We start from the raw sequence: 24,774 nt of genomic DNA, 5'->3' as shown, positions 1-24,774 counted from the left end.
AAATCTGATCAGCTCTGTGTTTCCTTTCATCCCAGATCCTTAGGTTTGGCTGTTTCCAAGCAAACCATTTCTTCTTGGATTTCTAAAGCCATTTCTTTTTGATATACCTTCGATGGCAAGAGCCTTTCTTCTTCTTTTAAGACTCATTCTGCTAGAGCTGTGTCTTCTTCTGGTGCTTTTTTCAAGGGTTTAGATACTAACTCTATTCTTGAGGCAACTACCTGGTCTTCTATGCAAACATTTACCAAGCACTATAAGTTGGTAGTGATTTCCAGAGCTGTAGCTGGTTTGCTAGGGCCATTCCCATGCATTCCTGGAGACCTCTGTTGACCATCCTCCTTTCTCTCTTCTTCCTGAGCTTCTGCACTCTCCCTATTGTAAGGAATACTGCAACAGTGAAACAGAAGGACATAGTACAGTTGTGTAAGATCTTACCATAACAGTAGAGGTCCTTCTCTTCAGTGTTGCAGTATTCACTCCCTCCCTCCTTCCCCCTGGTTCTTTTCTCTTCAGGATGTACTGATTACCTCATTTTCCTTGGACTGGCATTCCTACTGCAGCTGTCAATTCTGAGCATGGTACGCCTGGACGTCACCTTTATGTCCTACACTTTACGCAGGAAGCATATGTGTGACATGTGCGGTACCTTAAAGCAACCTAAAGGCTTTGGTGTAGTGGCCAGACGAGAGGCCACCTTTGGTAGGGGGATTCCTATTGTAAAGAATACTGCAACAGTGAAACAGAAGGACATAGTACATTTGTGTAAGGTCTTACCATAACGGTAGAGGTCCTTCTCTTCAGTGTTGCAGAATTCACTCCTTCCCTCCTTCCCCCTGGTTCTTTTCTCTTCAGGATGTACTGATTACCTCATTTTCCTTGGACTGGCATTCCTACTACGGCTGTCAGATGTTCATCGTGTTTCACTGTTGCAGTCATGACTGTAGGGTTCTCCCCTGCCGGCAGGCAGCCCTCGGTCAGCCAGAATCCCAAAGTCTGGGTCCGGCGTCGGCTGTTCAACCATGCTCCCTGACGTCAGAGCGCCAGGAGTATAAAGCTGACAGCCAACGCCATCTTCTCCAGTTTTTCTTGCCGTGCGGTGATAGCAGTTCGCAAGTGCCGGTCGGTTGACTCCTGACAAATTTTTTTCTATATACTTCGGTCCGAAGACTTTCTTCTCCACTCAAAGCTAAGTACCCTATTGGGGAAACTTTTTTCTTGCTCCACTCCGATGTCAGAAAAAGTTAATAATTGTATTTCATGTGGGAAGCAAATACCTCATAAGGATTTTCATTCTTACTGTATTCCTTGCTTAGGCCCTGACCACGACATAGCTAGTTGTCGGTTTTGTGCTAGATTCAATCAACGTACAATTAAGCGAAGGTACGATTTTGCTTTTCATTACTTCGGTAGGCGCTTTAACTACAAAATGTCGTTGGATACGGTTCCGGCTTCCGGAGTTCACAAACGTCGCAAGGATAAAGACAGGCCTCCGAGGTCCAAATCTGATGATAGCGCACATGCGGAGCCAGCTTCAGGTTCGGCCGTCAGTGAGGCGCTTTTGCAGCCCCTGTCGTCGGCCATTTCAGAACCGACGGCCAAAACAGACTCTCATGAGGAGCCAACCAGGCCTTTAAATATCTCTGTTGCAGGACCTTCGGACAATGCTCCTTCGGATGGGTCTGGAGCCGCTGTGCAGGTACCGGCTTCCGAAGGGGTTTTCAGGCCTACTCAGCTTCTAGTAAAGGCAAAGCCAAAGACAAAGGCAAAGACTCCTTCTAAATCAAAGACTTCAACACAGGCCTCTTCTGAACCGGCTCCCAAGTCACAGAAACAGTTACTCAAGATGGCGGAGGATTTACTTACTATGATTAGGGGTTCACATCCCCCTCCAGACAAAAGGCCAAGGCAGGATGTTTATTATGATTCCTCTGATCAGGCTTCTGTTTCCTCTGTTTCTTCTTCTGATCAGGAATATTCTTTCCCTCCTTATGAGGATTCTGATGCTGAAGAATCCATTCCTTCAGCTTCTCCTCCTGAGGATTTCTCTTTTGGGGAAACTTTGCATGAAATGAGGGAACATTTCCACTGGGAGGGACAGGAGTATTTGGAATCCAAGAAAAGACTGAGGGATTTTCTTCTTCTTCCCCAACATAGACCCCTGGCTATTCCTCCTGTTTTGGATATTGTGGATGATGCCTTTTCGGAGGTTAACTTAACCCCTGATTCTTTTCCTCCTGCTCCTGTTAAGCCTGATAGATATTACAGGGTTCCTGATTCCCATCAGTTTTTATACAAGAACCCTACTGCTGACCCTGAAACCATTTCTCAGGGTCCTAAGGGAGTTAAGGCCGCGTCTGCCAAAAATCCCATTCCTACTGAAAAGGATTCTCGATCCTTAGAAAGATGGGGCAAAAAGGTGTACACTTCTGCTACTTTGTCCATTAGGGCTTTAAACTGTCAGTTTCATATGCTTAAATACCAGCAATTTCTCTTGTCTGTCTTAAAACAAAAATTTACTTCCATTTCTGCCTGTGCAGATGATAAGGAATTACATGACTTATTGCATGCCACTGAACAGGTTGGGAAGCATGGTTTACACTGTGGATTTGATGCCTTGGAGGCTTCTTGTAGGGCTGCGGCCTCTGGCACAGTCATTAGAAGACATGCATTGCTAAAGGAACAAAATTTACCTGAACAAGTAAAGGCTAAATTATTGGATGCTTCTGTTCAGCATAATGTTTTGTTTGGATCTAAAGCTGAAGAGGTGATTAAAAAGATGGAGGCTAAGGTGAAATCCATTCAAACAGTTAAAGATTTCTTACAAGTACAGCCACCTAAATTTAGCAGGAATTGGCCTTCAAAAAAATTGGTCCTTTCCCTCTTCAGACAGGCCTCAGAGGGGTAGATATAGACGCTCCAGAGGGAGGCCTCAAACACAAGCTGCTTATAGACCAAGACAGTGGACTGCTTCCACCCCTAGGGGGGGAGAGGACAGGTCACAATCTCAAAGGAAACAAACTCAATGACTCCCTCTGTTGGGCTACAGGAACGTCTTGCCTGGAAGCCCCTCTCGGAGGAAAACTCTCTCTTTTTTATCAAAATTGGACTCAAATAACCCAAGACAAATGGGTTTTGGATGTGATTTTAAGAGGTTACAAATTCCATTTTCATACTTTGCCAAGGCCAAGCGGATGGCCAGACCTTCCAAAACATCAATGGACGGAGGCCTTAAACCAGGTGTAAGCTCTTTTGGCTATGAATGCCATAGAACTGGTTCCTCTTTCAGAGATGGGAAAAGGTTTTTACTCAAGGCTCTTTCTAGTCCCAAGGAAGCAAAACTCATGGAGACCCATTCTGGATCTGTCGGTCTTGAACACCTTTCTAGAGATTCCAAAATTCAAGATACTTACTCTACAGCAGCTACTTCCAATGCTGTCCAAAGATGCATGGATGGTAACTTTGGATTTAAAGGAGGCATATTTACACATTCCCATCAGGCAGGATTGCAGAAAATACCTCAGGTTCATGGCCGGATCGAGGCACTTTCAATTCTCTGCGCTGCCCTTTGGATTGTCTACTGCGCCCAGGGTCTTCACCAAATGCCTGGCTCCAGTAGTAGCTTACTGCAGACTCAAGGGAATTCAAATTTACCCTTATCTGGACGATTGTCTAATTCAGGCAGACAGCAAGGATGTCTTACTCCAGCATCTAGAATTTGTACAGAACCTCCTCAAGTTTCTGGGATTCTCTGTAAACATAAAAAAGTCAAATTTGACACCATCACAACAGATAACTTTTCTGGGTGCACTTCTAAACTCTACAACCCAGATGGCATTTCTGACATCCGAAAAACAATTACAGCTGGCTTCAACTTTCAAAACCTTGGCAACTCTAACTCAACTATCTGCAAGGAAATTCCTGCAGGCTTTGGGTTACATGGCCTCCTGCATCCTTCTCGTACCATATGCAAGACTACATGAGGAAAATACAGTGGTACCTAAAAAGTGTATGGTCTCAGCATTGCCACAGTTTAGACATACTGATCTCCGTCCTTCCTTGCCTTCAAAAGGAATTTCTTTGGTGGTCCAGGGCTTGTGCACTAAACAAAGGGAAACCCTTTTGTCTGCCTCCTGCCACTCAGATTCTAACCACGGACGCCTCGGATTATGCTTGGGGAGCCCATTTTCAGGGCAATTGTCTGCAGGACCTTTGGACAAAGGATCAGAAGCACTTGCATATCAACTTAAAGGAAATGTTAGCCGTTCAGAAAGCTTTATTGGACTTCATGAACCTTTTACAACCAGGACAGTTACTAATACGGACAGACAGCACCACAGTTATGTGGTACATAAACAAGCAAGGGGGATCTCATTCCTACCCCCTATGCAGACTAGCCAAGGATCTATGGAACACAGCTCTAGCTTGCAATCTGGATCTTCAAGCTCAGTTTCTACCAGGGAAACAAAACCTCCTGGCAGACAGTCTGAGCAGAAACCTTTCAGATCCACACGAGTGGATGCTGGACACCAAAATATTCAGGATGATAACAGCAGTCTGGGGATGTCCTCACATAGACCTCTTTGCATCCCATCTCAATCAATAACTACAGATTTTTTGCACCAGGACTTTCCACAGAGAAGCTTGGTAAGTGGATGCCCTATCATTCAGTTGGAGGAACCTCTCGGGATATGCCTTTCTGCCACTTCCTCTTCTTCCACGGGTTTTATTGAAAATAAAACAGGACAAGCCCAAGATGATAATCTTTCTGGCTCCAAATTGGCCTCGGCAGTTTTGGTATCCAACTCTAAAAAACCTATGTCTGGAGCCCCCTTGGGTTTTACCTCCATCTCCGAAACTTCTGTCCCAGCATCAGGGTCAGGTTCTACACTCTCATGTCAGAACTCTCAGCCTGGCGGCCTGGTTAATCCAGGGCCTTTGATTTCTTCTTTACTGCCCAAGCAGGTTATGGATGTCATTTTAGAAGCCAGATGTCCTAGCACTAGAAAATCTTATGCAGGAAAATGGAAAATATGTTGTTCCTGGATGCAGGCTCAGGATTCTGATCCTCTTCTTCCTAACATTACTTTAATTTTACTTTACTTGACAGATCTCTTACATAAGGGTCTCTCTTTTTCTTCCATTAAGATACATGCCTCTGCTATTTCTGCTCATTATAATATGGAGCCTCCCATCTTTTCCCACCAGCTCATGAGACAGTTTCTCAGAGGAGCTAAGAACTTAAAACCTCCTAGATCTCTTCCCATTCCTGCTTGGGATCTCAACTATGTTTTGGAAAAACTAACCTTGCCTCCTTTTGAGCCTGCTGCCTCTTCTGACATCAAGTTTTTATCTTGGAAGACAGCTATCCTGTTAGCCCTAACCTCTGCCAGGAGAGTTTCAGAGTTACAAGCTCTTATGGCTGTGGAACCTTATATTATTTTTCATCAAGACAGGGTATCTCTGAGGACAAATCCTACCTTCATGCCTAAGGTGGTTTTCAAAGTGGCTTTAAATCAAACTATCCACTTGCCACCCTTTTTCCCCTCTCCTCAAAATAAAGGGGAAAAGATCTTACATTCCTTGGATGTACACAGACAACTACGTTTTTACCTGAACAGAACCAAGGACATCAGAAAATCAGAACAATTGTCTGTTTCTTATGCTTCAAGTTCCCAAGGTAAAGCCATTTCAAAGCAGACCATTTCTAAATGGATTGCTCATGGAATCAGATTTTGTTATTCTCACCATGGAAAGCAAATCCCAGGGAGTATACGGACTCATTCCACCAGAGCTGCTGCCACTTCTGCGGCCTTCCTCAGGGGAGTTCCTACCAAGGACATTTTGGAAGCTGCAACTTGGAGTTTAGTGCATACTTTTTCTAAGCACTACAATCTACCTCTCTACTCTAAGTCCAGGGCAGGCTTTGCCTCTGCAGTCTTGCAGGGCCTTTTAGCCGCCCCTTCCTCTTTATGACCACCTCCCTTTCTTTCAGCTTTGGGATTCTACCCTACAGTCATGACTGCAACAGTGAATCACGATGAACATAGTACAGTTGTGTACACCTACCATAAATGTAGATGTTCGAGTATCTTCACTGTTGCAGTCTGGGTTTCCCTCCCTCCTGTCCCCTCTTATTTTTACTTTTATGTATTTCCTGTTTTCACCATTCTTCTGAGGTGTATTTGCAAGGGTTATGGGACCTTTTTCATTTTGAGACTCCTGACATCTGGGGCAAGAAAAACTGGAGAAGATGGCGTCGGCTGTCAGCTTTATACTCCTGGTGCTCTGACGTCAGGGAGCATGGTTGAACAGCCGATCCCGGACCCAGACTTTGGGATTCTGGCCGACCGAGGGCTGCCTGCCGGCAGGGGAGAATCCTACAGTCATGACTGCAACAGTGAAGACACTCGAACATCTACATTTATGGTATGTGTACACAACTGTACTTTCTGAGGATGGTACGCCTGGACGTCACCTTTATGTCCTACACTTTACGCAGGGAGCATACGTGTGACATGTGCTGTACCTTAAAGCAACCTAAAGGCTTTGGTGTAGTGGCCAGACGAGAGGCCACCTGTGGTAGGGGGATTCCTATTGTAAAGAATACTGCAACAGTGAAGAGAAGGACATCTACCATTACAGTAAGATCTTACATGACTGTACTTTCCACCATTCTGATGGACGCTGAGGTTAATTGTAGCGCTAATGTTGGGAGACCCACTCAGAGGGTGTCCAACTCAGGTATTCACTTCTGCTGCCTTCAGTTTTGCTATTTTTTTTTTTTAATCTTCAGCAGGTGAACACTGTGACATCATTTCTGGTTTAGGAATGTACACCTAAGACCCCTGTCTCCTATTTCCTTTCTGCCATTGATTTCATGTTTGACATTTGTCATGTAAAAGATCACACATTCAGTGCCCAAAACAGTCAGGGTATGTCAGTGTTTATGTGGCTGCCAGATCATGAGCAAAGACATACACCAACATGTATCTACTGTTTAGGATCTGTGCACAGTATGTAGCAGTGCTACAAGTGCATTTCATTCTGCCACCTAACGTTGCAGGTCAAAAACTTGCATGCCTACCACATTTCTAGTAAGATGTTATTGACTTAGACTGCACCACGCAGGAGTTCTCAGACTGGACCCTCAGATGAGCACAGACTGCTGCAATGTGGTCAGAAGATAGATATAGATGGAAAACAGCTTATCACAGCTGGCATGAATAGATCATTATCCACTTGGCTACCAGAGGGAAATCCTCAGCATGTCACCAGCCCACACCTTCTTATTCAAGGAGCTTAATTGAATGTAGATTACACGTTGACTTCATTTAGTTATTTAGTGCTCACCACTAGTTTTGTACTATTTTTTAAGATAAACTGTTCATATATTATTTTTTTAACATCCAGCATTTTTATTCATTAAACTTCAAACCATGCATTATTTTTTTCAAAAACATTTCTGTTACTTTGCCTATTCATCACTTCATGGCATAGCTGACTCCAGTACATCACAGACATTGTTCATGTTATTCACCCCCCTCATTTCACAGTAAACTGATAAGTTTCCTCCTTTTTTGTGCCCTGCTTCCCAACCTTTGCCATGGTAGCCCAGTTCTCCTCTTGTAACTTTGTATTTTTTTCTCCACTAGATCCATTTTTTCCGAAAAGATACTTCACCCAGATCTCGCATCTTTATGTGCATTTTCCTGGACTTTTATCTATTACCCCCTCTGCTCTTTTTTCCTAATATCCTCTATTATCTCTAGTATTTCTATAACTGTCGGACTCTCCCTCATTTCTACTTCCTAGATTTTTTTGGCCACAATCATAAGTAATGTAAATAGAGCCTTAGTGTGAACTAGTATCCTCAGCTCTGGGTCCCACTTTAGCAGCATTAGCTTCTTATTTAACTTTAGCCCTTGCCCCCCCCCCCCATTTTTTTAACAAGTTTCTGAATTGTTCTTCAAGTCTACAATTTCTCACAGTCCCAAAAATATACTGCCAAGTGCCTAAATCCTCAGTTTCACATCTCCAACAGTTAGCATCCTACAAATCAATCATTTTACTAAGTCTGCTTGGAGTATATCGTACTATGTATAAACACAGTTCAGTGCAAAAAATAGGACCTGTCTCAGTTTCATGGCGTGTCTTGGGGTTATACATATCTCTTGCTGCTGTTCTCGCATCACTTGTCTGAAGAGCACCTTGCTCTCCCTCCTTTTTTCACTAGTTGTTTACAATTATCTACTAATATTTGCAGTGTTATCTTATTAACTTCTATTCTGGATTCTCCTAATAATTCTAACAGTTCTGGTCACTTCTGGTTTTCTTGTTCTAGTTAAAGGGAAATGGAAACAAAAGAAATTCTCCTTTAAGATGCAATCAGCAGATAAAACGTGCCTCTAGTGCAGACAGTATTGCTCAGTTTGAAGTAACCTGAGTTAGTGAATCTGTATAAAAGTAAAAATGTTGAAGCAGATTAGTAAACTAGTTTGCTTTTAATTTGATAGAGAATTGACCTAGTTAACAAGAATAACTTTGCAAAAATCATAGACATATAACTAAATGCCAGAAAATGCATTATTGCATTCTTTGTGGTGTCATGTTTCACCGGAAATTACTATGTGAACAGTATGGCCCTAAGAGATGACCCAGTAGTTTGGGATTTTGGAAGTTATGTGGAAAGTGGCCTAACGTTTGACAAAAGTGTGTCTTTGTTATAAGAAAGTCCTTCTATATTGTACAGCTAATAAACAAAGGGATTGCAACTAGCTCTACAGATGTCATTGTCCCCCATTACTAAGACCTCATTATCCCAGTCATTGAGTATAATGCCCCCTTTGTTATGTATCAGTCCAGACACCTGCAACAATTGGAAAACCCACAGAGATACTTCACTAAAAGGATATAAGGTCTAATCAATATGTCCAGCATAGACTGACTCAAAGCCATGTCACTATAGTTTGTATCCTACAGATTGCTTAGAGGTGACCTGTGTCTGGCATACAGGGCATCCTCCAACCCAATAGTGATGGATTTGCTGCACATCAGCAAGTGAAATGGCATCGGTAATACTTGGTTTAGGGATATAAACCTGTTCTGCAATATGTAGAGAATGATTTGGAGGGAGAGGTATATCTTGTAGAGGATACCATTGACCTGAAACAGGATCTCCATCCACATAAAATACATCTTCAAGCGCAGTTTGAGTCTGTGAGTGGGGAAACAGAATTGATCCCAGGACTGCCCCCCTATCTGCTAATTGACAGAGGTAGGTCCTAAATGATTTATCCTATGCATGGGTTCCTTCAAATTATCTACAGTATGATCCCAGTTATTCTCACTGGGGTTAATATATATAGTTATCAACCATGGGATGGGTAAAGTCAGTTTAACACCAAATGTGCCAGGTTAATTCAAGCACCAAAAATAAAACTGACAAGACTGAAAATGGCCTGTAATGGCAACAAGCCAAATACTTGCCTATGACCCTACAATATAATGTCTTTAGCTCTTTACCAGTGCTTAATAAAGTGCTTGATATTTTTTAACCAACACAGTTAGTTTACTTGCAGTTCTAATCATCAGCACCAGCATTATTAAGCATTCAAGAATATACATGTGAATACGTTGTCTCTTTTATCCAGTGCAAACACTCAATATTAAGTTGTTTTATCTGTTCATCTAAACCCATTTCAGCATAACATGCTTTATGTAGAAATCTGAAGTTATTACGACTTGTAAGCATAAAACACTAATTCACCCAGTGGCTCCCTCACATTTTATGCCAAGTTTCACTGCCTGATTCTTTTTTTGTAATGCAACCATGGCATCCATTATTTAAGTACTTTTTTAACACAATTTTCACTATATGATGTTGTCTTCTATTTGATATCTCCTCCAATAATCCTAAAACATCCTGGTTATGTAGGTTCATTGCTGGATTTCCATCTACATTTAATGCATTTTAGTTACTATTAATGTCAGCGTCAACATCACTTTATTATGTTTATGGATTTCTGTTTCCCATCATCACTTCAAGAAAAGAGACTTTTGGTTAAATTTTATCTAGAAAAGTATTTTAGAGACTTTGGTTAAATTTTGTCTAACCATTAATTAAATGTATTTTGCAGTGCCTGTTTAAAATTTTCCCATTTAGAACAGTCCCCAACAATATGTTACCATTCCCTCTTTCTCTCAGCAAACATCTACAACAGCTTCCATTGACCTGGAGGACCAGTTTCTTTGGTGTGTTTTGTGTATAAACGTATCCGTGAAGGCATATCCTTGCAAAAATCAAGAACCTAATATATTTAGTTACAGATCCTAGAGCTGAACAAGTCTTTTCCCATTCTCTTGTCATACTGGATTTAATCCTAGTTCATTTTCCCAGTCTCTTTTCAGTTTTTTCAGGTGATGCCCCTTTTTGTTCTTTGATATAGTTACAGCCTGTTCTTATTAGTCTCTTTACTCCAAGTTTATCCAGGGCTCAATAAAAATTGAGTAGGAGCTGATCTTTAAGCTATTGTTTCAATTATTGCTGTTATTCTGCTTATATGCCTAGAAACCACATCCTTTCATTTGCTTGTAGATTAAACTTAGCCACTGTCTCTTCCTAAGTGATTCTTTTATCTCCTGTTTTAACTGTGCCCAAAATCTTGTCTCTCCATTTTTCTTTTATATTATTGGAGTAATATTGTTTGCCCTATTACTTGGTGATATTCCTAGTGGGAGAGTTTCCTGATGCCATTTCACCCCTTTCTTCAGTAAATATTTTCTGGCTCTATCATCTGTTCTTCCCAGATAAATTTTGTTTTTGTCCTTACCCCAATGATATTGTCAGATCTACTGGTTTCAAAGCCATATTTCCAGTATGCCTTATAGACATAATGTTGAGTTAAATACAGCAGTCTTAAGTCTCTGTAACAGTCAGACAACTCTGAAACCTATACCTCCATCTTTACTGCAAGGATAGACTTAGGGTTTTTCCCATGCAGCCCAGGAATGCTTGTTTTCTAAGACAGATTTTTGTAATTTCTTCATCACACCAAAAAAAATCGTAAGATGGAGCTACAAAAGTTTCATCTAGCTAGGTAACCAAAGGGACCAGAAACCTCACACACATGGGATTTAACAAGTTGTGGGAAGAGGTGAAAGCCAGCACTCTTGAAGGTTAGTAAATTTAAATTAATGGTGATGGACTTAGACCACGAAGTACAAGCTGTTCAATAGTGTCTGGTACCCATGGCAGTATACAAAGGGCAAGCTTTACTACACACCCCTGTGGATAAAGAGTGAAAAATAATACAGAAGAAGGAGAAACTGGTAGAATTTATATGGGAAGATAATTATGTAAAAGTAACGTGGGAAAACTCGGGATGGGTTTGCGGTTACAGGGGCCTAAGTGTTGCAGAGTAACAGGATAATTATAACGCTACACTGCTGACGTGCTGAGATTGATATATTTAACACTATTGGAAAACTGCAGAGTTACATGGAAAGACATGTTACTAACACAAACAAGGATGCCCAGATAAAAAGGAAGTCTTACCCTGTGGGCACTGTGAGGCAAGTTTGGTAACAACATGATGTATCTAATGAAAATTAAAAGGTTGAAAGCAAGAAATATTGCTGATTGGAATTGTCAGTGAGAACAAGATATCATAAAATAGAGAGGGGAAAGAGTAAAGAGCCAAGGATCTAGAAACAACTGAGAGATAGGAATTATAGGATTTCATTGGAGGATGCAAAGAAAATTTTGATCTCCAGACTAATGACTGTTTAAGGTCTTTTGATGTCAAAGCTGAACTAACTTAAATTTTAGCAAAAAAGGGAACGAATAATAGCCATCAGAGTGGCAGAGTTCTTGACAGTACCCAGGATATGTGTTGCTAATGTGAAAAGATTGATAAGCAACTTGTTTAACACACATAAAGAAAGAAAGATGGAAAAGTCATAGAAACTTAAGAGATGCTGAGAAAAGAATTTGGTAACCGGTATGAAGTAGAACAATTGAGTGAGATTTGCATGGCCCCTCGTATACCATTGAAGTATGAACTTGTAGGACATTTGTGAAGAAATGCTTCCATGTGTATTTCTGTATGCCATACAGACTACAGAAAATGTTTATACTAGTTAATACTTGTTGGAGATTCTTGGATTAAGAGGGGGGGAAGAAACATTTGAGAGGATTTACTCAGTTAGAAACACAACACAATAAAGAAGGTGTTCATGACTCAGTTTAACCTTTTGGGAAAAGAAATTTTCTTCCTGGATAAGATTGGGTAATTTACATGCCTTATCAAATTGTATTTAGCTTGATTCTAAAGGTAGCTAAAAGGCTAGAGCTTGTAGGTACGAGTCAAGAAATGAAAAATGGACATGGAACTTGGAGGTTGACATTAAGATGTTGCAGTTCCACCAGAGGTGGATGCTGCTGTTGCATTATAGAGATAGAAATGGTTCTTATTAGGAAAATAAAAAAATGTGCTATTGGATCAAGATCAACCACCAGGTGTATTGAGCTATGAATACTGTATAGCCTGGAATGTAAACTGTTAGATTGTGGTGAATCATGAAGTCCATTTAACAGTTGTATGTGAAGTTTGTTGCACAGATAGTTGTATCAAATTTAGGAATGGGAAACACTCCATGTAATCGAACATTCATCATCTCAAATGTGTTTAACAGTGGCAGAAGTGATCGAAACTCATTTGATTACTTCTGCTGGTGTTAAGTCCATGCAAGACTGTTCACAGTAGGGATTGGGGAATTTGCCCTTTCCCCACTGTAGTGCAATCACGGAGCTGGTATGTGTAAGTAGCAGGGGGGTGAGAGAGGTGCAGAGGCCATGTCCCCCTGAAAAAAAAGAATGTTTAGTTTTTTTTTCAGTGTTTTGCCTTTCAGAATCAATTGTTAGCCATTCAAGACTTGTGTACTTTGTTTAGAAGTACATCCAGAAAATGATATGCCAGCAGTAGTGTATGTTACATTTCATATCTAACAATTCATTGTCACAAATTTTAGAAAAAATGCTGATTTCATGAAACAAAACAAAAAAAAAATACTTTGCCAGTTGTATTGCATAATATTTTATATCTGTAGTTTTGTAGACACAGGCTATGGATGATATGGGACCTCTCTGGGTCAAGCCACTACCCTAGATAATTAAACAAACAAACAAAAATCTGTTTTATGGACTACCCCCCACCTCACCTTATTTGCATTAAATAGGCATTTGATCACTGTGGCCCCTTCTCCTTTTTCCCTTTACTTTGTCATGGTTGTCCGTTAGAAACTTATAAAGTCAAACAGAGCCCTTCCATTGTTATGATTGTTCAGATTAAGAAGTAAGGCCTAAATGTGGAACTACAAAATGGCAGGACTGTATAATTAGGAGGTTGAAGCAGTATTTAGTGCTCTGTCTGTCTTAAAGGTAGCATACTCCCAAGTCTCCCTGCTGGTACCACCTTATTAGTAATCTGTGGGACTGCTTGTATCTTTGCAGTTGCTGTTTCTGAACTGAATATATAAGAAACTTAATACATTTTTGCAAAGGAAGCATGTATAGGTTTAATCACAATCTAATACCGCAGCAGAATGCCCTTCTGCAACAACAGAGACAGACTGTTTCCCCATTTTCCAGTATCTGTCTCTGGTAGCCCTTCAGCTGCTTTGAAGGACTGGTTGGCATTTGTTTGCACAGACTTCATTCTCCTTGCCAAACCCCATTATGGTGCAGAAGCATGTTCTGGAACACTCAGAATGTTACATTTGGAGGTTTGGAGGCTGTCTTGCAGATAACTCTTACTTTTAGGAAGCCTTTTTCTAGGACTGCATATGCCAGATTATGAAAATATTTTTCTTTATGGATTACTGTTAATTTGATTTTTATGCCCACCCAATTTCTATGATTGATTCTATGCTTTTATCATTGTCAGTGTTTATTGTACTGTTCGAGTAAGGTTCATATTTTGGAAATTTAAACCTTTTGTGAACTCATCAGGAGTAAGGCTAGACTCAGCTGTTTGTTTTAAGAACTTTCTCTGGGCCTGATTCATTTATATCCTCCTGTTAGACTCCATGAGCTGTTATATTAATATAAGCACTGGATTCTGGAAATTGAAGCAGCTCTGTTTATTTTGCAGAGATTAAAGGGGAGTAATCTTGTCATAAAGCCAACTATGGCTTGCTTGACAAGTTGCATTGCTAACCCCCTAGCAAGTAAACCATTTACAAAGCTGATTAAAGCCCATTAAATTTGAGATTTGCTGCTTCTGTTGCCAACTTCATGGCTTTATTTTCCCCAAAGAACTGATGCTGCTGCAGCATGAGCTTGTACCCAAGGCTTCATTAGACATTATAGTATGACTAATCTCTGAGGTTTAGCCAGGATTTGATGGGCAGTCCTGAATGGACGTTCATCCTAATCACTTGCCACTTGCATTTGAGGATGTCCTGCTGTGTAGGTGTGCGTAGATAAAGTCCTTTCTTATTCTCAGTCCAAAAGAGAGAAAGAGAGAGAGCTTTGAATATAGCTGCCTACTGTTACTCCAGATGTTCTTCGTATTGATCACTACTACAGTAGCCTTAGCTATATGGGGAATATACTGCCAAGGATATAATGGCTGGCCAGCTTCCAAAGCTTCAGGGCACTGTCCATACACCCAAACTGTCAGGCAGGTCAAGCTGAGCTGACTAAAAGACAAGTTTGGGGACGAGACTTTACTGCTGCTGAAGAGTACGCTCCTCTGAGGCTTTTGAAGATCAACTTTCAGCTTGTCCCTTTTTTTGCTTGGCAGATAAGTTCCCTTTGGAGGGGGAAAAAAACTTCCATTTTCTTAAATTGTGTTAATTTTTATTGCTTTCTTCAGGAAAGTTATTTAAAAGCCAGGGTTTCTTCTTGTGAAGAGAAATCTGCTTTAAATTACTTAGTTTCTTGAATTGCACAGGGACTACTCATTGTTTGCAGTGTATGTCTATGGCTCTATTGATGCTTCTTCCAGGGCTATGACCACTGATACTGTTTTAAAGGGGTTTGTTTGGCTGCATTCTCAGAACATCCCAGGTGCAAAAAATTAGATTTTAAATCCTGCCTTGGATAGAAATTTATTGTTTGGGCCCTGTGCTGTAGAGGTGATCAAAAAGTGTGATGAAAGGGGCAAGTTGATGCAGGGCATCTTCTAAGATTTTTCAGCCCTCCTTTTCCAAATTGTCCATGAGGGTTTCTTTCTTCTCATCCAATTTTGGCAAAAAAGCAGAATAAACAACCTCAACAGAATTCAGGTAAACAGATATTTAAGAGGAAATGGTGAGGGGTTTACAAAAAGAAGTCTCAAACCTCCTAAAACCAGGCACAGTCCAACAAGTCTGAATGACTGTGCAAGAGGCCTTGTGATACCCTCCCACCCGGCCCCTTTTTTCTTTAACAACAGATTTTTCCAGACAAATGGGTTCTGAAAATCATTCATCAAGGTTACAGAAGGCAGTGGGAGGAAATGCCTCACTTTCAGGGGATTATTCTTCATCCTGCCGATTAAATTCTTATTGTTTCCTCCTCTTCCTCATCACAAGCTGTCCCAGTGAGTAATAGAACCAGTTCCTCCTTTCCAGGTGGACAAGGGGTTTTATTCAAGAATGTTTCTAGTACCAAAGAAAATACTTGGGAGACCAGCTGTGGATCTTTCTTTTCTAAACCTAATTCACAATATTATCACTTCACAACCTACTACTTCTTCTTCCTCTTTCAAGTTTCCTGATATCACTAGACTTAAAAAGATGCTTATCGCATCTCTATTCATCCAGACTTTCTCTGCCTTACCCTTTGGACTATCCGCTGCACCAAGTTTGTTCATAAATATCTAGCTCCAATTATAGCTCATTGCAGGTTACACAGGAACCACATTCTTCCATATTTAGACAACTTTCTTATATTTGCAGAGTCCTTTTCATGTTGTTGGGAATCTCTCGCTCTTGGGTGGGATACTTGTTGCACAAACTGGGATTCCAATATAATATTCAAAAGTATTTTTTGACTCCCACACAGGATTGTGTTGATGAGAGGTCAACTAGACATGAGTTCAAAGAGCTTTTCTTCCACAGGAAAAAATACATCTTTACCTAGCTCTATTTCTAAGGTTTTCATCTCAGAGTTTGGTCACCGCTAAGGAATTCCTCAGGATTTTGAGTCTCATGGCATCTATGATTCTTGTGATACTCCTTGCAAGACTCCACATGAGGAAGATACGGTGGCATCTGAAATCCCTTTGGTCCTAGCATAAACACCCTTTATATTTCCCAATCCCAGTGCTGGGGCTTGTCAGAAAAGATGTATTTTGGTGGAGACAAAGGATATCCTTACAATCCCAGTCTCCTCTTCTCCCTCCCTGCTCCAAAACAGTCACAACAGATGCTTCAGACTTTGCTTAAGGAGCAATTTCTGGAGGGATAAAAGTACAAGGCATGTAGGACACAAATGACATATACAAGCAGATAAATATCAAGGAGATGCTTGTCCTGATCAAGGCACTCAACTCTGTGAACCATCCTTGGTCCTTGGGACCTCTACACAGTGGTTTCAGACAGTACCACAGTCATGTGGTATATTAACAAGCAAGGGTGAACCAGGTCGTATCCCATTGTTAGCTTGGGGTATAGCCTTACAGCATATTACTCTACAGGCATCCTACATTCTGTCAGAGCAAAACTGGGTGGTAGACAAGCTGAGCAGGACCAGTGCAGACCTTCACGAATGAAAACTAGATCAGGGGATCTTTTAAGATTTGATCTCTCTGTGGAGTATTCCTCAAGTAGACCTGTTTGCCTCCTCTCTGAACAATCAACTCGCAAAATTCTGTTCCAGGACTTCATGCAATAAGGCCTGGAAAGGCGGAGACCTTTTCTTTGGACAAGAGTGTTCCTGTATGCCTTTCCATCCTTTCCTGTAATATTTCCTCTAATATCCAGAGTACTTTATAAATATTCAGAAGGAATCCCCCAAGACCATTGTGGTGACTCCTGTCTGGCCCAGGCAACCTTGGAAATAGTCAGTGGCAATTACCAGAAGCTTCTTCACAGAATGGATCTACTCGTACAAGACCAGAGGTGTTTGATACACCCTGACATCGGTCATTTTCAGTTGGCTGCCTGGATGATAGGGTCTTAATTCCTTTTAGGGACCTGTTTTCTGTGGACATGCAGCAGGTACTAATGGAAACAAGAAAGTCTGCTGCTAGAAAATAATATATTAACAAATGGGAAAGGGCTTTGTACTTGATGCCAGCAAAATAACCAGCACCATTTTGGGCTAGTTGTTCTCTGGTTTTACAATATTTGTGTGAGTTACTATCTTACGGCCTTTCTTATTCTATCAAATTTCAATTATCTGCTATTTCAGCATGTTTGCCCATGGATTCTCCTCTTTCAATGCAGTGTCATGTCAAAATGTTCTTGAAAGAGGTTTTGTATAAGATCTGAGATAATCAGTGACCCCTCTTTGGATCTTAATTTTGTGTTAGAGAAACTAACACTTGCTCCATTTAAACCAACTAATCTGGCTGGCTTGACTTTCTTAACATGGAAAATAGTTTTACTGATTGTGCTGAACTCTACAAGAAGTGCATCTGAGTTGCAAATTCTTTAGGTTGAGTCAACCCTATCTCCTTTTCCACAGAGACAGGTTTCTTTGAGAACTAATCATTTTATGCCTAAAGTGCTATCTGAATTTACTTTAAGCCAAACTATCCATCTCCCCATTTTTTTCATGAATACAATGAATAAGTGCCAGAGAACGTTGTAACTCGGTCCAAGCAGTTTATTCCACAAACTTTTAAAATCACATAAATTGTTAAAGCAAACGATAACTTGTATTAACGCTCTTACAACAACAGTTCAGTATACATAGGACTTCATCAGACAAGTCTCATTAATTAATTAAAACCTTTAAATAGTGAATCAAATCAATTGTGGACATACTGAACTGTTGTTGTAACAATTTATGTGATTTTAAAAGTTTGTGGAATAAACTGCTTGGACCGAGTTACAATGTTCTCTGGCACTTATTCATTGTATTATTGGTCTTTTGAAGTGCTGGTACAGTTTTTTCATGAAGCTAAAAATGAGGGAGAAAGGATGATCCATACCTTGGATGTCCACAGGCAATGTGGGTACTATCTTGATAGACCTAAATCTTTCAGATCATCAGATCAATTGCTAATTTCCTGAGAAGGTAAGAAGGGACAACATGTGTCAAAACAGACTATTCCCAAATGGTTGTCTAAGTCTATTACCTTTTGTTATCCTCACCCTAAATCTATTCCAGACAGGGTCAAGTCCCACTGTACCAGGGCCTTAGCTATGGCTTTTTGAAAATGGTTGGATTCTAGAAGCTGCTACTTGATCCTCTGTACATACTTTTAAAAAGCACTATAAACTTGATTCCTTCTGTAGGTCCAGATCAAGCTTTGCTAGGACCATCCTCCAGGGCCTCCTGAACCCTTTTCCATCCATCTCTCAAATATAGTTGGCAGTGATTATCTACCCATATAATTAAGGCTACTGCAGCAATGAGCAGTATGAAAAAACAGTATATTTGTGTAAGCTGAACTTGCCATAACGTTAGATGTTCAAGTGATAACTGCTACAGTAGCCACTCCATCCTCCTCGTTTTTGTTGGGGTTTTTTTTTTTTTTTATTCCAGGGTGTAGGTATTTGTTTGTTTGTTTATTTATTTATTGTTCCTAGCATTGTGCTTTCAGGACTCAGTCTCCCTGTCTCTGCTGGCAGGAAAGCTTGGAAGGACTTTGGGCCCAAACTTGTGTAGTTATCTCAGCTTGAGCTGCTTGATAGTTTGGGAGCAAGGAAGGAGACCTGAAGCTTTGGAAACTGGTCGTCCATTATATCCTTGGTAGGAAATTACCTTTATAGCTAAGGCTACAGCAGCAGTCATCATTTGAAGATCTACTGTTATGATAAGTTCGACTTATACAACTGTGTTATCTAGATAAAAATCAAAAGGGTTTGTGTCCTCCCTTCAACCCCCCCCCTTCCATTGCATTGTTACCTTTAAATAGTAAACCCTTTCTTACCTTCCCTCTGCTGTTTGTTTCAGTCAGGAAAGTAAGGGGGAGTGTTTGTTCTACATTTTATAAGAATTTTTCCATTAGACAACGTTTTGTGACCATTAAATAGAATGGTGCTTTCACTAAGAGACAACTTTGAATTCATGAATTGCACTCTCTTTCAGAAGAGTATATGGTAAAGACTCAAACCAAGATCTGGTATCAAAAGTAGTTTACTATGTATAATGTGTTGCACTTATGATGACCTGTTTATTTCATCGTTTCACTCTGGTTATGTCTAGTTCCAGTAATTTTACTGTGAAGCTCATCCTGGATCTTCTCTGAAAGTAGGTACTGCTGAGTCACCCAATACAAAACCCCCTAATGTTGACCTTTGCCGGACTGCCAGTGGTGTAATAACTTTTGCTAGAACTGTTTGCTAGAACTATACATCTTCTAATAATACAGGATACTTTCTTGAGGATCAGATATTAATTAAACCTTTGTACACTAATGTATTTCATTAACTCTGTCTCATGTGTCATCAGTGCATTTGTGAAAACTCACAATATATCAATAATGATATCCCAGACTTCTGAAAGCTTAGTGCTGTGGTGGAAATGCTGTATGGTGCTGAAGTGTTAAACAGCTAATGCTGTTTTGAATTTAGTAGCATGACTGAAAACACCACACAGTTTAGGGTAATAAATGTGGAAAGGTAGTTGAATGGAGATACAAAACCAGTGAATTGTTTTACATCTGTATTTATTCTGTATGTTTTACTGTTTTGACATGCCATTTACTTTGTTTCACCAAGACAGTGATTAAGCACTGTTGATATAGCAGTTGGCATTCCACAGCACCAGAGGTATGAATAAGTTAAAATCTGTTGCTCCCCATGTACTAGGTCAGACTCTGATTTGATGCTGTTGGAGTATTTTCACAATTATATTATTTAATGTGCACATCCAGGGTGAAGATTATTTTTCTTGGGTTTGCAGTTTTTAAATTGTGCCTTTCTTGTTATGTTTAGGTCATGTGATTCCCCCAGATAACATTCTTCCAATCATCCTGTGCAGTGGGCCTTCTGGGCAACAGTTGGAGTTTACGTATCAGAACAGAGACCTTCCACAGATGGTAACTGCTTGAATATGTGTTTTTTACTTTTGCAAATACATAATATCTAGAAATTAGAATATATTTTAGTAACATTGTTAGTTTCAAATTTCTATTATGGGGGAGAGAAAATGCCATTTAATTCATAGGTAGGTAGGTACTAGGCTATCTGCCCGTGGGCATTTATAAGCCTAGCCAAAGTGTATCGGCTTTCGCCACCCCATTGATTAATTAACTGATCCCATGTCAAGCAGAGCCAGTGAAGTGATCCCAGGGGTGTATTTTCTGTTACCCATCCACTCGTCAAGGTTTCTCTTGAATAGTGTTAGTGAGGGCCTCTGCCTAATGTAGTTTGGAATTTTGTTCCAAAGCATGGGGAGTCTCTGTGACAGGAATCTATCCCTCCAGCATATTCAATTTATTGTTGTGGCGAGGTTCAGCTCACTAGAGCGCGTGGCTCTCAGTGACTTGGATTTTTTTAGGTGGAGCATGTCCATCAATTCTGAGTTGGACATGGCTTTGTAAGTCAGGCAGAGCTCACCTCTGAGTAAGCGATATGCGACTGAGTACATCCGGAGTTTTTTCAGTCGGGCTGCATAGGACATGTGTTTGAGGCCAGTAATCCTCTTGGTGAGGTACTTTTGTGGTCTGTCCAGATGTTGGAAGTGTCTTGTGAGGTACATCCCAAATGGGGCATTGTACTCTATGATGGGTCTGATGAGTGACGAGTAGAGGGGCACTATAACCTCTTTATTTCTAGATGCGAACCCTTTAGTAATTAGATGGGCCACATAGAAGGATTTCCTAACTACTTTGGCAATATGATTGTCAAAGGAGAGATTACTGTCTACCTGGGTCCCCAGATCTCTTATTACCTCTTCTGTTTTAAGGGGGCTGCCACCTATGTGGTAATTAGTGGGTGTTTTGTTTTTCCCAAACGGGATGACTATGCATTTTTTGGCATTTAGCTTGAGGCCATGACTTTGACACCAGGTGTCCATCTCAGTAAGGCCCTTTTGGAGGATGTCCATGTCAGCCAGAAAGCCAATTATGGCTTCCAATTTGCAGTCATCGGGAACTTGGATAGCCATAATCCTCCTGTGTTTGCCTGTACTTCTGAAAAGTATATGCCAAACAGTAGGTGTCCCAGGACAGAGCCTTGCGGGACACCACTTGTGACTGATTTAGAGTCGGATCTAGAGCCCGCTATTCTTACTATGTGAGTTCTGTCTGTAAGCCAGTTGGCAGCCCATCTCGTGACATAGGGGTTTATGTTCAGGCTGGTGAGTTTTTCTGTAATGTCGAAAGCCTTGGCGAGGTCAAGGTAGGCTGTGTAAACAACCTTTCCCTCGTCTATGGGCTTGGTGACTGTCTCAAAGAAGTCAACCAGGTTTAGTAGGCATGATCTGCCCTTAACAAAGCCGAACTGGGTTGGGTCAAGTGTTTGGAGGTTTCCAATGTCTTTGTTAATGAGCTCCATGATGATGTGCTCCATAGCCTTGCAGACCAGGCTAGTCAGGGCTTATGGGGCGATAGTTACCAGGGTCAGTTGTGGCCCCTCCTTTGTGGACTGGAATAACCATTGCTGTGCGCCATTCTATGGGCACATAGCCTGTGGAGAGGCTGAGAATGAACAGCGTGTTTAGGTGGGGGTTTAGTTTGTTCTGTAGTTCGTGCAAGATGCAGCCTGGGACACCATCTGGCCCCATTGATGCTGTGTTTTTGGCTTTTGAAAGGGCTATTTACACCTGTGCATCTGTGATTTCTGGGACACTACACCTTTCCGGTATTGTTGTGGGCCCTTTTGGGGGTGAGAGGGGGCTGAAGTTTGCACGGAATCTATCTGCCAGGATGTTGGCAGTATCAGTAGGTTCAGTATGTTTTGTGCTATTTTGCACTAGTTCAGTGCATAGCTGCGAGTTGCCACTTAGATTCTTAACATAGCTAAAGAAGGCTTTGTGGTTATCTTTTGAATCCTTGGCTATTTTTCTTTCGAAGTTAGCCTTGGATGATTTTATGGGGGACCTTGGTTTCTTACTGATACTGATCAGGGATGTCTTTCCTGCTTGAGGTTTGCTTTTTTTCTCAACTAGTTTCCTCCTTCTGTTGTATAGCCTGTTTATGGCAGGGGTCCACCAGACTGATTTCCTTTTTTTAGAGGAGTGAGTCTTGGTTTTACTAGGGATGGCACGATCCATGCATCCTTGTAGGTACTCATAGAGTGCATTTGTAAAGGTTTCTGCATCTTTGGCAGCGTTATTTAGCATGGGGGCTGTGAATCCTACCACCTCTGTCTTAAGTAAGGTGAAGTTTGCTTTAGAAAAGTTTTTTACTGTGGTTTCCTTAGTTGGGGGTGTTGGTGGGGTGTGGACATCCAGAGTAATTAGTTTATGGTCTGATCTAACCAGTGACCGGTTGACCTCCGGTGTGGAACACCTGTCGCCCATGTTTGTGATGACCAGGTCCAATATGTTTTCACCTCTGGTAGGGGAGTTTACCAGCTGATCCAGGGCGCTTGAGTTGATGAATTCCAGGAAGCGCTGGGCCTGGGAGTTTGTGCTCGAGTAGTTTTCCCAGTTAATGGTAGGGTAATTGAAATCGCCCAATATCAGGGTGTTCGGTAAGACCTTCATGTTTTCCAGTGTCTCCAGAAAGGTGGAGTGGTGGTCCTGGGTCATGGAGGGTGATCTGTAGCAGGCCACAATTTGCATTGCAGATTTGCCCGATGTTAGTTGCACATGGATGATCTCGGAGGTATCATGCTGCGCCACTAACATGGAGGTGTAGGTATCCTTGATGAATATGGATACACCCCCTCCTTTTGTGTTTTAGTCTGTGTTCTGTGGCCGAAACGTGTGGTACGAGTTGTAGCCCGGTAGTGCTGGGGTGCTCTCTGCAGCCATGAACCAAGTTTCAGTTACTGCACAGATGTCGACGTTCTCCATACTGAGGAGTGCTTCAAGCATGTGCATTTTGAGATTTAAACTCCTGGCGTTGAGTAGCATAACCCTCAGTTTTTTGTTAATTGTGCTGTTTACGGAGGTGGGTTTGACTTTTGAGCCTTGCCTAAAAAAGGCACTATGGAGTCAGCAAGAGCCTTGGCCAGTATTCGAAAGCCTAGGGGTGACAGGTGCAAGCCATCTCTTGCGAAGCAACGCAGCTTGTCGAGCATGTCATCCCAGGCTGACACTGGATCCCCTTTGAATGACACCAGAAGTTTAGCCAATTGTTGAAATTGATCATTTTTTCTTTATACTGAGGTATCATTCTTGGTGAGGGCAGGATGCTACTCAGGGTCAGGGTCATACCAGCCTGGACTTACATGATCAGAGAGCTCTTTTATGTCTCTTTTCATGTAGTCCAGGGAGGTACGTCTCAGGTCATTCACACCAACATGAACAATGACACAGTCATATTTGTACTTGTTCTGGAGTGACCTGAGTGCTTGTGTTATGTGGCGGATTCTGGCTCCCGACAGGCAGCTAACAGTAGCTTTCCGCTTGTCCAGCCTAGTGAGTGGGACATCAGTGTGCCTGACTATAGAGTCACCTATTACTAGTGTTTTAGGTATGTTATTTCGCCTTAAGGGCTGTGATTGTGCAGCACACTGATTTTGTGTTTTATGTGTTGTCTGGTTTGTGGCGGGAGGTGCATGTTGTTTGAGTGTCTGCTTTGGAGGTCTCTGATGCTTTTGCAGGTTTTTATTTAGAGCCTCCGAGTATAATTTTGTGTATTTATGTGTATTTTTTGCCAGTGCTTGTTTAGTAGGTCTATGTGTGGCTGGAGGTGTGGTACAAGTGTTAACCTTTTCCTCTTGACTGTCTGTTCCAGTCTTGGGTGGAGACAGCTTAGCCTTCCATTTGGCTGTATAATTGCATCTCTCGCATATGTTAGTGTTTTGTGGTAGGAGGAGACAGTTGTCTGTGTACATGAGGCAGTTGTAACATTGCCTCAGGATACTCAGATTCACCAGCTGGACTGGAGAGTACACCTGAAATTGCCCTTTGGTCATGCCTGAATAGTAGGGTGAACTGCTTAAGTCGCTTGGTTGGTGAGGGGTGAATAAATTAATGTACATAATGTTTATTTTGCTGATCACTCAGATGATTCTTTATAATGATCACTGTGGCAGACATTCATTATATGAATTGAGAAATAGCGATAGTTGGATATCAGTTTCCCAGTTTGATGTTTTTCAGCATTCACATACCACTAGGGCTTCATTGATGCAGCCTTAAGTCATGGCAGCTAGAGGGAGATGAGATATAAAAGAATGCAGGACATGCCTTAGTGTTTTCCTTTTTTTTACTGCATGAATTGAATGGCTGATCGATGGTGCTGTTCTGGATTGTTAGGCAATGTGTATAACATTTGGGTTTTTTTTTGTTTGTGTGTGTATGTGTGTGTACAGATGCACACACTCGCATGCTCATGCGCATGCACACAAATACACATACACACACACACACACACACACACACACACACACACACACACACACACACACACACACACACACACACACACACAAATGTATACATATATCCTAACAGAAGACCACAGACACATTCAGTGTATCAGAAAAAAAATCACGTAT

At 41.3% G+C, this 24,774-nt stretch overlaps 1 protein-coding gene across 1 annotated transcript in view; it reads left to right on the top strand.

Moving 5' to 3' along the window:
• The window catches only part of DDX11 (DEAD/H-box helicase 11), a 1,280,855-nt gene that overhangs the window by 887,448 nt on the left and 368,633 nt on the right, over positions 1 to 24,774 (top strand). The window contains exon 20 of the mRNA XM_044087617.1: positions 20,095 to 20,198. Coding sequence (XP_043943552.1) covers positions 20,095 to 20,198 — 104 coding nt within the window. The remainder of the gene's footprint in view (positions 1 to 20,094; positions 20,199 to 24,774) is intronic.

This window comes from Protopterus annectens, chromosome 11.part0 (assembly GCF_019279795.1).
Source record: "Protopterus annectens isolate FY-2018-M chromosome 11.part0, PAN1.0, whole genome shotgun sequence".
In the NCBI taxonomy this organism is placed as follows: domain Eukaryota; kingdom Metazoa; phylum Chordata; order Ceratodontiformes; family Protopteridae; genus Protopterus; species Protopterus annectens.
This window is presented reverse-complemented; position numbering and strand designations above follow the sequence as displayed.